Genomic DNA, 12,608 nt, shown 5'->3' on the forward strand with positions numbered 1-12,608 from the left:
TGTCTCTCCCCTCCCTCTCCCTTGCATTTCTCTCTCCTCCTCTGCTTCCGTCTCTTCCCACTCTTTCCTCTGCTGCTCCCACATCCCCCCTCCCTCCTCTCACTGCTCTCTCCACCCTCCCTCCCTCCCTCTTCTACACGGAGCTGCAGTATATGTGAGGGTCTCCCGGGTCTAGCTTCACTGCAGTGTAGAGAAAGGGCAGGGCGGCTGTTTCAGTACGATGCGCTGAAGGATGGTGCACCAGGAGAAACGCGTTTACCAGGTGTGTGGATTTGTGTTCATATGTGTTAGTGATTCTAAAGGTGTAGCGTTATATTTACAGGTAGAGAAGATGGGTATCCATCATGGGTGAGCTGCTTTAGATGAATCAGACATAATGGATGAGTGTGATTGTGAGGGGACGTGGGTGTGTTCATATGTGATCTTCACCTGTGTTTTTACATCTCCTCAATCAAATTTGAATTAATTTGATCTCTCATTTGATGGATATGTGTGTAATCATATAACATACTTCGTAAAGGATCCATAAAGGAAATCATTCTGCATCATATACAGTGACCACGAGGTGCTTTTCATCTGCCATGTTCTTTCTTCTGGGAGGGTAAGATAGGTTGTGTGTGTAGACAGTCTTCTGTTAAGGAGGACATCTAAACCAGCTGTCTGAGGTGGCGAGCAGGAGGCAGAGAGTTGGTCGGGAGTGAGAAGGCGTTCAACTGTGATGTATGCTCTTGCGTCACAGTCTCATCTAATGATGCGTCATGAAATAAGACTGAGGGTGTTAGTGTTGTGCTGTTTTTTTTAGAGAGAGAGAGAGAGAGAGAGAGAGAGAGAGAGAGAGAGAGAGAGAGAGAGAGAGAGAGAGAGAGAGAATGTAGACACATTGGTGCTATACAATGGCGGAGTGTAACAGGCACACACAGTATGCATTCTTCAGACATGTGGGCACTTGGCACAATCCCACAATATATAAACACTTTCCCCATGGTGCTGAAAAAGGAAATCATGTCATGCTGCAACCTTTTGTTCAGTATTTAAAGACAAAAACTGTTTGGATTTGTGCATCACAAACCCACGCAGCTCAAATGACCTAATAATATTTGTATTTGACAAAAAGAAATGAGGGGCAGCTACACAGTGGAAGCTGAAATACATTAAAAGTGAAAAACAATCAAGGGTAGGATGTAAACAGAAGAAGTAGTAGAACGAAAAGGGAGAGGAGGAGAGAGGAAGAGAGGGGACAAAATGAAAATCAGGACAGTGAAACTTCTAGATGCTGAAAAGTAAAAACACATTTCTGGTTCAAAAAGAACCAAACAGGAGGAGAGGAGAGAAAATGACTGAAGAGAGATGAGTTATATACCGGAAGTTGGCAACGAGAGCAGAATGATGTAGTGTTTGACTATCAGCATGAGGTGGATGGCACATCATTTTGAACCATTACAAAAGATTTAGTCTGTTATTGATGTCTTATATAAATTACAATTGTGTGGTTACAAATATTTACCAAAGACCATAGAGATTTGTGATATGCTGTGATTGGTTAGAATTAGTTTAATGGCATGTATCAGTATTGGAAAATACTTACAAACGGTAGGAATATTATTTTCTTGTTTATGTTGGTCACATGGAAAAAAACATACTCTATAGTTTATTTTAGGCATTTGGGCACTGTTAATTAGAATAGAAGCTACCAAATTGATTCATTTGTTTATCCCTATGGGTTCTGCATTTTTTGTTTCAGGATGGAGAGGTCGTCTGTCTTTAAGAGAGCTAGCACAGAGTGAGACAAATGCAATCATACTGGCGTATTTAAAGCTGGGAGCAGATTTTAGAGTTTCCATTTTACCTGACCTGCAGGTCTCTGAACTGTGAGGGAAAATCAGACCTCCTGAATCTGCCAGATGTGCCTTTTTAATTGCAAATGCAGTTCATTTTGTATTGTAGTGCCTCTGTAACAGGAGGACAGGATATTCTGTTTTCTGTGCATGGTGGGATGAAACAGTTTTGTATCGATGATTCAGACCTGATATTTTTAGGGCTAGCTGATTATTTAGAGAGTGTTATGTAAGGAGTGATGTCTGTACCTGTTATCTAAGCTTATGGAAGAAGAGAAGGAACTAATTATAATAAATGTGTGGGCTAAGCTTTGTTAATAACATATTTATACAATTATAAGGTCATATGTGAGCCCAGAGCTAGATAATCCTAATGTGTAAAAGGCAGGAAATTGGATTACATTTGCTACCTTCTTTCCATCTACCTTTCCCTAACGTAATCCATATCTGTCCCTCCTCCTCTCAACCAGAGGGTGCAATATCATTTGGTATAATACATGTATTTATAGCCTTAATTTAAATAGCATACTACACACTGAGCTTAATATCTCTTCTTGCTACAGCATTAGCAGCACTATTATTAATATTCTTTATATTCATGTATTTTCCTCTTCTCTCTGGCAGGCCCAGAGGAATGAGAGAGAGTCCATCAGGCAGAAACTTGCCCTTGGCAGTTTCTATGACGACGAGCCAGTCATCTACACCAGCTGCAGCAAGAACGGCCTGTCCTCCCGGTGGGTTTAGATCGTGTGTGTGTGTGTGTGTGTGTGTGTGTGTGTGTGTGTGTGTGTGTGTGTGTGTGTGTGTGTGTGTGTGTGTGTGTGTGTGTGTGTGTGTGTGTGTGTGTGTGTGTGTGTGTGTGTGTGTGTGTGTGTGTGTGTGTGTTGTGTGTGTGTGTGTGTGTGTGTGTGTGTGTGTGTGTGTGTGTGTGTGTGTGTGTGTGTGTGTGTGTGTGTGTGTGTGTGTGTGTGTGTGTCTGTTAGGGTTTGATCAATGAAGGCTTTTGAAGGCTGGCACCAATATTTCTGTGTCTTAGCTTCTCACACACTTCAAATCTTTAGATGTTATTCCAGAATTTATTCTTGGACGGATGGCAGGGAAACAGTAAGAAACGCCCTACATTGAATTAATTATTGATACACAGAAAACATTATTAATATATTTCAAGACTGAATATAAATCTTGATTTGAGGTTTTGTAGAGTTAATGTATTGTCTATATAACGAACCTCATCATATAGACATTATGACAAGGCATTTAATCATATACCTGCCCATCATATTGGCAAACCAAACAATATCAGTCTGACCCTTTTTTGTGTGTGTTGTATTGTATGTACATGTATGTAGCACACACACTGTCTTTGTAAAAACTCACTGTCCAATGAATATTTCTTATCTCCACGTTCGGTGAATTTGATTGTGCTCCTTTATGGGTTGAGGAAATTCTCTTACTTCTTAATCTAGGAAAAATATTTTACAACTCTTTTAACTATCAGAGAAAAAAACTCTTCTCAAATCACAGCAGTTTTTCATAGCTCTTGGAAAGTTGACATGGTTTTGAGATTCATGTGTTCAAAAAACAGATTTGTAGCATCTGTAACAGCTGGAACTCTATCTACATGGCAGCTAGAATCAGTTATTTAACAGCCAGGGGAGAAAGATATTCAGTTATTAAGCTGCATCTATTAACTAAGAACTATAAGTACCAAAACACACAAATCAGATAGATTAAACTGATTGAATTGGCTTGTTGGTTCATAGTTGTCAAGTGCAAATGACAGTAAATGACAACAGGTCATTAGTCGTCGTGTAGAGTCATGTAGTAGACAGTGCTACTAAGTTGATGTTGTGTGTCTGTGTTTATGTCATACTTGGCAACAAACGAGGAAGAGAACAAGTGATTCACATACCAGAAAGACATTCAGAAGGAAAATGAGAGGTTTCTCCCTTAAAGCCACAGGGCTGTTTACAGTCAGTCCAAAAGGAACTGACATTGGACTAAACAATTAACAGCTGCAGAACAATGAAACTCGAGTATGGAAAGAGTTGGCGCAGCGGAGGTGGCACAGTGTTCAACATCTGTTGCGTGATAAGTTGCTGAGAAAGAGACTTGGCGATGCCCTAGATCAGTCAGACAGATTTTGCGCAAATTCTCACAGTTAGGTTTCATATTCCAAAATTGTATATATATATTTTTTTATGTATGTATGTATGTATGTATGTATGTATGTATGTATGTATGTATGTATGTATGTATGTATGTATGTATGTATGTATGTATATATATATATATATATATATGTATGTATGTATGTATGTATGTATGTATGTATGTATGTATGTATGTATGTATATATGTATGTATATATATATATATATATATATATATGTATATATATATATGTATATATGTGTGTGTGTGTGTGTGTGTGTGTGTGTGTGTGTGTGTGTGTCTCTGTGTCTGGCTGTCTGTCTGTCTGGCTGGCTGGCTGGCTGGCTGGCTGGCTGGCTGTCTGTGTGTGTGTATATATATATATGTATGTATTTGTGTGCATTAGTCTTCCATTCATTTACTATTTATATATTTATTTTAATTGCCTGCACTGCATTGTGTCATGGAATAAAAATAAAGCTTAACTTATAGATTTATCTAAAAACATTTGTATCTTTAAGTCTTAAAGACTATTTCAATTCCAATATTTATCTTTTATCTATTATAGAGGACAATGTACATTGATCAACATCAATGTGCCAGTGTTTGACAAATAGCTTGTTTTCAACTGTTGTCCCTCTGCCTGATGTTAAAATTGGCCATTAAAACAACAAATAAAACACAACATATATAAGATATATTAGAACAGGGGAAATTAAAGCATGCTGTCAAAAGCTGAGCAGGAAAAAAAAAGCTTAGAGGATAAGTACAGAACACAGGTGAAACCAGAAGGGCCACAAAAATTGTATGTAGATGAAAATTTTCTTCACACGAAATTGATATTTCACATGAGGTGATTGAGGTTTTGGGCACATGCAATGGAAAGAGTTGCATTACATCAGAAAAAAGCTGGTTAACCAAAGCCACTACACAACACAACTCTGCTTTCTTTTTCATGGCAGCATTGACCTCCAGTGACTGAATTTTTTCATAAGGGTGGCGTTTACATCAAATGATCGGGCCAGCCCCTATGCTACTGGCTGCTGTTTGAGGAAGTGAAGTTCTGTCTGTGGCCCAAGTGCTCCTGAAAGAAGAAGTGATGTCTGATATAAGTCTGCTGCTGTAATAGGTGGAATTGGAGTCATGTGATCTGTAGTGGAGGTGAGGGTTCACCCTCTGGCGTTTAAGTTGTAGTGGAAATTCCAGCGTCAACCCAGCCGGATTGTTAAGTTGTATCAGTTATTGTTCTTATCCCAGGGTAAAAGTAGGTTAATTTGGGTTGTTAGGTTCTTTCAGCCAGAGTATCATGATCTGGAACTGAGTGATTTGAGCACTTGGAAAGGCTGAGGTTGAGGTGCAACTGCTGAGGAGAGCCTGATGTTAAGTTTGTGGCTTTATTCGTTTCGAGAACGCTTTCAATTAGTTTTGCTCCAACTTGATTAGGTCACATACTGTGACATAACTGACATCAATGTATTTCAAGGCCAAAAGTATGTGGACACCGAAACATAGCGGATACCAGCTGACTTTGAGCGAGAGCAGGATTCATCCTGAACAGGTAGACATTTATAGACAGACAACCATTCGTGCTCACATCTGGCAATTTAGAGTCATCAATCAACCGAAGCTGCATGTCTTGATGACTGTAGGAGGAAACAGGAGAACCCGGAAAGAACCCACGCTGACACAGGGAGAACATGCAAACTCCTCACAGAAGGCCGTCTAGCCTGGGAATTGAACCCCGGTCCCTCTTGCTGTGAGGTGACGGTGATAGCCATCACTCAACCGTGCAGCAGTTGTTTAACACATCATCTCCAAATATTTGGCATTGATATGCTGCTATAACATCCTTCAGTCGTCTCAGAAGGCTTTCTACAAGATTTGGGGATGATGCTTCAGGGATTGCTACAAGAGCATTAGTGATGTCAGGTTGGGCACTAACATTGGGTGATAAGGCACAGGGTTGCAGTCGAGGCTCCAGTTAATCCTGAAGCCATAAAGATGCTGGATGGGGGTTGGGGTCAAGGCTGTGTACAGGCCAGTCGAGCTTTTCCTCATCAAACTCTGAAAATAGTTTCTTTACAGACCTCTTTATGTTGAAACATGACAGGATCCTTCCCAAACTGATGTGACAAATGGGAAACACACTATTGTCATACAATTTAAAAAATATGCCTTAGCATTAAGATTCCCCCGTAATTTGAACAAAGGGGCCTCGCCCACACCATAAAAGACACCCTCAGACCAAAAGTATGTGGACAGGGATGTCCTTTTTTCAGTGTTTACTGGACAGAAATAATAATTTTGACATTATTCCACATCAATTTATCTTTTTTTACAAATTAAAATGGTAACCTTAAATGTGTTTGTTGTTATTTATTTTTAGAATTCTGCAAACGCTTGTAACTCATTTCCAAATATCTCCTGGCCTTAACCTTTTCTCTCTTCATAAATGATAGAGTACAATTTTGTAAAAATGTATTTTAGGGTCACCTTGTTAAGAATAAATATACAGACCTCAATTCTTACGAAGTCTAACATGTTGTGATTTCTGTCATTGAAATTGGGTTTGTTTGTAAAAAAAACAATCAATCAATCAGTTATATTCCTCTCTCTATAAGACATTTTCAGTTTCTCTAACTAAAAATCAACATTTCCTCTCTCCCGTTCTTCACTCTTTGTGTTTTCCTCTCAGGCTGCAGAGTGGGGTGAACCTGCAGGTGTGTTTTGTTAACGACAGCAGCAGCGACAAAGACAGCGATGCTGAGGACAGCAGGACAGAGACCAGTTTGGACACACCGCTGTCACCTGTGGTATGCACATCTTCAATACTCTCTGTTCTTTTATGCACCTGCTGCATTTCTGTTTCCGTCTCGTTCTACTACTCTCAATACTCTTTGGAGTAACTACTTGTGAGAACATTTGGCTGTTACATTATAATATCACTTACAACTTTTTTCTGTCACCAGAGCAAGCAGAGCTCATCGTTATCTGACCGGGACACGGCGGAGGAGGACTCGGACCCGTTGGATGACTGCGGGGGGTTCTGGCGGGTGCAGCGGAGGCTGCAGGAGGAGGCCCGGGTGGCGTTGGCACTGGCTCGACCCATGGCCCGTATGCAGGTGGAGGTGGAGAGGCAAATCCAACTGCACAGACGTTCACCTGTGGCTGACTTGGTTAGTCATTGAAAGAAAGAGAAACAACATGGAGAGATAAAATACGGATCAGGGGATGTGTGATCCTAATGTCCTTCTTCTATGGAAAATGCCTTTTAGGAGATGATCCAGGACAATTAAATATATTTACCATATGAGAAGGGGGGGGGGAGTGAAAACAGAATTACTTACTATAACTTGCTGTTACAGTAAACACGATTAAAATAACATTAAGGACTTGTGTTCGCTGAATAGAAGGTCAGTCATTTTTTATGACTGGATGTGTGTGTGACCAGGAGAAAACCCCTGATACTGTTAAACAAAAGAGCAGCGACTTGCATCCCAGATGGATCCAGTTGATTTTGACTTATATCCAATGTAACTGTTTCAGTCTTTATTCAAATTCTGGTCCGTTTTGCACATTTTGACATGCAGTAATTTCCTGTCTGTGTGTTTACATATGCAGCTTCCCCATTTGCCCCACATCAGCGAGGGCTTGATGAAGAGGAATCTTAGGCGAGGGGACATGAGGGACATGAGTCTAGGACAGCTGCAAGTCATCACAAATGACTTACACTCTCAGATTCAGAGTGAGTGGATCACGCACACACACAAGAAAACAAACACACAGATACACATGACACAAACATCACTGTACGCTCACGTGAAAAGCATTTTTTCTTTACGATATCAGAATTTAAGAATAAGTTGATCACATCTACCGACTGACACAGGTCTAAATGAGGAGCTGGTGCAGTTGCTGCTGATGAGGGATGAGCTGCATGTGGAGCAGGACGCCATGCTGGTGGACATAGAGGACCTCACCAGGTGAACCACCCTTTTCACTCACCTCTCTCTCTTCTGTGACTTTCCATCTGAAACATCTGTCAAATTCTCCTTGAGTTACCCTTTGCCTGCTCTAATGTGTTACCTGTCTCTTTTGCGACAGGCACGCTCACAGCCATCAGCGGCACCAAGCAGAGAAAGCTATCTCTAAATAAACACCCTGTCTACACATGTGTCCGCCTGCACGCCATCTTACCTCTGGCTCCATGGACTGTCACCAGTGTAAATAATGAAACTCCATCTGTGCCGACTGTTTCCGGAGAAATGAATATACGATATACTGTAGTGTTAACACACAGACATACCACATAAATGTATTGCGCCACAGGATGTTGTCGAAGGTCAGAGGACATCCAAAAGAAGCTGAGTGATCGCTGCTTTCAGTATGGACACTGTTGAGTTTTTGCAGGCTTTTCACTTCCACTCAGCATGATTAATCATGCCATATTTTATAGAACTAGGGGAATCCTCTCAGCGTAATTGCATCTCCTAACCCTGATTTACCTCGTCATGATTTTGCACGGTACACTTATGTTAATTCTGGGAAAGAGAGAGCGCCTGCACGCCTTGTTTCTCCGTTGTCTGATGACTTCTAGAGGCCACACCTGACTGCACTTTGTCTTTTGTTTGTCTCTATATTAAATATCAAGAGGTTGATCAGTTCTGTAGACATGCTCTTTTCCTATTTATCATTACTTTTACAAGGAGCACTGTGTCATTGCTGTTCATCACTATTAAAGACCGACTACTCTCTGAGCTGTTGCAATAGACAATTATGAACACTGAGCAGATTTGCAGCTTAGCTTCACAATGGTGTTAAAGATCTGTAGCAGCTTCAACGAGGTCTTGTAATTCGATTGCAGCTACAGTTTCCACCTGCTTTAAAAATGCATTATAGAGCTGTGCTGAACATTTTGAACTTTATTTAGACACATTTTTTATTTGTCAAATGCCTTTATGTACTTGGTTAAATACACAAAATGACATGAAATGGTTTAAAAAGATTTTACTGGTTAAACCAAAGGGATAGGAAAAAGGGAAAGTGGAGGCATGGCAGCCCCTAAATAAAAAATATTTAAAGTAATTTTTGTTATGCCCAATTTGCGAATGCTAAAAAGGGTAAACATGGAATAAATATATATACATATGGATAAATCAAAGCATAAACATATACTATTTATCTGTTCAGAGGGTTTATGGAAAAACTGTTTGTAAATGTTAAAATATACTTTATTAAAAGGATTAAGAACATGCCTCATTGTCTGGCTGTGTTTAAGTGTTTTCACTCTCGGCTCTTTAAGAATGTTATTTAACACAAAGTCAAACTTTCTTTTCTATTAAATGCTTCAGTGATAAATGTAATGTATGATGATTGTAAAATCAAAACTCCAGTAATAAATGTTTCAAGTGTGTGAGCTTTGTTTATATTTGGCTGGGTTTCATGAGAGTTAATTTGCATTTTGGTGTTTTTCATTGTTAAACTAAATCACAACCAAACTTACATAGAAATTGTTGGTGATGTTTGGGAAAGCATATCGAGTCTGCTCTCATTCACATATTCAGCCTCAGTGATGCAAAAGGGCAGTGGAGTTTCTCTGCTCATTCACACTTGTGTTAACACGTATGTCATATTAAGGATTACCACAAGCAAAAGGGGAACAACGCTTGACTGCAGGGACAAAAATCAAACTCAGTTACACTCAGTTGATCCAAATAAACTGCCACTGGATTATTACTATTATCATTATAAAACAACTGAAACAACCTTTAATTTTTATTAACATTTAACCCATACTTCAACTGGCTTGAAGAATCAATTAATAATTTCAACCTCAGATGGCTGCCAAGCATTTTTTTAATTGTTTGGAAATTAGATAAACCTAAGTGAAACAATAAATACATATTTTTTTCCACATAAAATCACATTTTATACACATTAAATGACATTCTAGTTGGTTTATTAAACAAACACTGTTTTAAAGCATTTTTCTTAATACAGAATTAATGTTTTAAAAAAATCATCCTATATAATAACAGGCATTTTTACCTTCTATCAGATTGTACGAGATGTTGAAAACAATTTATATATTTCTTTCAGTCTGGCACTTGAATAAAATTAAGTGTGTTTTGTTTTATGATTATTGATACAATGGACATGGCAGATATTGGACAAATGTTCAGCATGTGCAGGATTACATTTTGAAATAGCATACAACAGAATGCTTTCACTCTTGAAATGTCAACAATAAACAGTTTTCAGTGTGAAGCTCAATTACTCATCACTGTTTGTGTAATTCCAGTTTCACCAAAGCATTTGGTGTTATAAGGGGAACATTACACAACCTTGGCTGTACACTTCCAATTTACAGTTAGGTGTGAACACACTGCTGTATTTTGAGGAAACCCCTGCATCAGCCTGGGTATAAAACACTTAAGGATGTCTGAGTTGATTCAGTTACACCTAGAAATCTGAAGTCTTATCCAAGATGCCACTCATCAAGCTCTGTGAGTATTATGTAAACCTGACTGAATAGTATTGTCTTTTTGCAACAAAGTAGTTGAAACTGTAGATTAACTTTGTTTTATCTTTGTTTTTCTTTTTTTGTCAGACTTCACTCCTGCGCTGCTGCTCCTTGTGCTCACCTGTCCCCAGGTCAGCCAGTCTGTGCCAGTGACAGAAACCTGTGTTTTAAACGTACAGACGCTTCTACACAACATCACTGACATACTCACACAGGTATGCCAGCACAACTAAATGTACTTATACACTGTGATCTTTGATGTGTCTTTTATCTATGGTTCAAAACATAATCTTCCCATGTGCTAGAATAAACTGTTCAGTGGAATCAACTGCAGCAAGCAGAGCGTGGAGCTGAACATGGAGACTAACACGCCATCTGTGTGTTCACCAAAGGTAAAATGAAATTGAAAGAAATTGATTTCATTTGATGTATGTATTTTAAATTTAAGACATGGCAAAAATGCTCCAAATGAAAAGAATAAAATACTGTTTAAAACAAAAAAAAACTCTAAAATATATGTATGTACCTAAAATTGAGCTCTGTTTCTCCCACAGGAATCCACATGCTCAGGAATAATCAAGTCAGAATTTGATCAGGTAGGTTGTGCTCTGGCTCTGTGAAAAATATATTAAGAACACATATTTTCTTATCTTATCTTTAAAAAGCCTATGAATTATTTTTGTCAGACTTAAAATGTAGACATTTAATTTGGAAGAAACAACCTCTGAAAAGACAACCACTGTACTTTGATGAATATATATGTACACTCAGTGTCCACTTTATTAGGTACACCCAGACAATCTATTGCCATCCGACAAATATTATGCCATTGACGGTACTTTTAAAATACATATAATGTTTAGTTTGTCATGGTTATAGAGTTTTTAATCAGAGGTGTATGTTTTAGCACTGAAGTGATAGTTAGATTTATTGTTGTACAGGACGGCAAACTAATAAGAATAAGAATAGGAATGAGAATGAGAATGAGAATAGGAAGAGGTGTTTCTAATGTTCAGTATGCAAATGTATTGAACCAAAAATAGAAACACCTCTCAATATAATGTAACATTTTATTGGATTTACATATTTTTGACAGTATCAACAAAAACTGAACATTATGAGCTTTAAAAACATTGGATGTCACCACAGGGCTGTATTATATTGTAAAGGTGTACAGTGAGAGTATACACACTATCTAGATTTGCACATGATCTCTTGACAACTATCTTTGCTGTTTTTCCATCCAGGAGTCATGTCTGACAAGCATCGGGGAGGATCTGAATTACTACTATAAATTCCTCGCTGCTCAGCCGGACCCTGAGAGGTTACTGGCTCAAACTGATCTGTTCAGGCTCAGAGATATCATGGAGGTACTTTTTTACACAACACTGACAGTATTCAGCTGTTATTTAACAGCATTTTCACCAATACTAAGAGAAAACTGAATGACTGCAATCAACTGCCAAAGTTTAGATGAATAGCCATATCTTGTGAAATAAAGAATTGCTCATGAAAAACATTTGCTCTCAACAGAACTGCTTCACAATGTCTCTGCCAACAGACCTGGCTTCAAAGGAGGTAAGAGATCTCTTAATGCACGTCATAACCTTGGTTTAGGATAAAGTTGTGGGTTATGTTTTTATTAGTATTGTATTCCCCCATAGCACAAAAAGCGATTCCAAATCTAAACTTCTTTTGAAACAAAAGTCATAATATAGTTAAAATTAATAATTTCATAATTCCTCTGTGTTTCTTTAAGGCTGCTGCAGAGCGTCCAAGCACCTACGATGAAAGACTGACCCTCTGCAAAGTGCTGAAGGGCTTCCAGATCCGCACCATCACAATCAACAGAGCCATTGCATACATGAACTCTGGTGAACACACCAGTTAGACATACAACTCCAACAGATAGAGTAGTTTCAGAAAGCTATACAGAACCACCTTACAGATAGATCACACAAACTACAGTAACAGTTCATGTTACATTCAAATTATCTAGAAAACATTTCAGTCTACTTCATCACTATTTAAGAGCACATATTTATTATTATTTAAGTAGTCATGGAACTTATATTTATTTATAAAGGGTATTTATA

General features: G+C 38.6%; 2 protein-coding genes across 3 annotated transcripts; both read left to right on the top strand.

Annotated features, from left to right (window-relative positions):
- Positions 1-232: 232 nt before the first annotated feature.
- Positions 233-8,277, top strand: LOC129089129 (schwannomin-interacting protein 1-like). Of its 2 annotated transcripts, XM_054596496.1 has the most exons (7): positions 233-262; positions 2,460-2,569; positions 6,685-6,802; positions 6,959-7,165; positions 7,611-7,734; positions 7,879-7,972; positions 8,094-8,277. In XM_054596496.1, exons 1-7 carry the CDS (start codon positions 233-235, stop codon positions 8,143-8,145), a joined length of 735 nt encoding a protein of 244 aa, XP_054452471.1. In that variant the 3' UTR covers positions 8,146-8,277. The 2 variants fall into 2 exon arrangements, with proteins under 2 accessions (XP_054452471.1, XP_054452472.1); XM_054596497.1 differs by lacking the exon at positions 6,959-7,165.
- A 2,199-nt stretch (positions 8,278-10,476) lies between these two features.
- LOC129089316 (interleukin-12 subunit alpha-like) lies at positions 10,477-12,403 on the top strand. The gene is made up of 7 exons (XM_054596726.1): positions 10,477-10,495; positions 10,600-10,727; positions 10,818-10,904; positions 11,067-11,108; positions 11,760-11,882; positions 12,046-12,090; positions 12,272-12,403. Exons 1-7 carry the CDS (start codon positions 10,477-10,479, stop codon positions 12,401-12,403), a joined length of 576 nt encoding a protein of 191 aa, XP_054452701.1.
- The last annotated feature ends 205 nt before the right edge of the window (positions 12,404-12,608 follow it).

The sequence above is a fragment of the Anoplopoma fimbria genome, chromosome 3, assembly GCF_027596085.1.
Source record: "Anoplopoma fimbria isolate UVic2021 breed Golden Eagle Sablefish chromosome 3, Afim_UVic_2022, whole genome shotgun sequence".
NCBI classification, from domain to species: Eukaryota; Metazoa; Chordata; class Actinopteri; order Perciformes; family Anoplopomatidae; genus Anoplopoma; species Anoplopoma fimbria.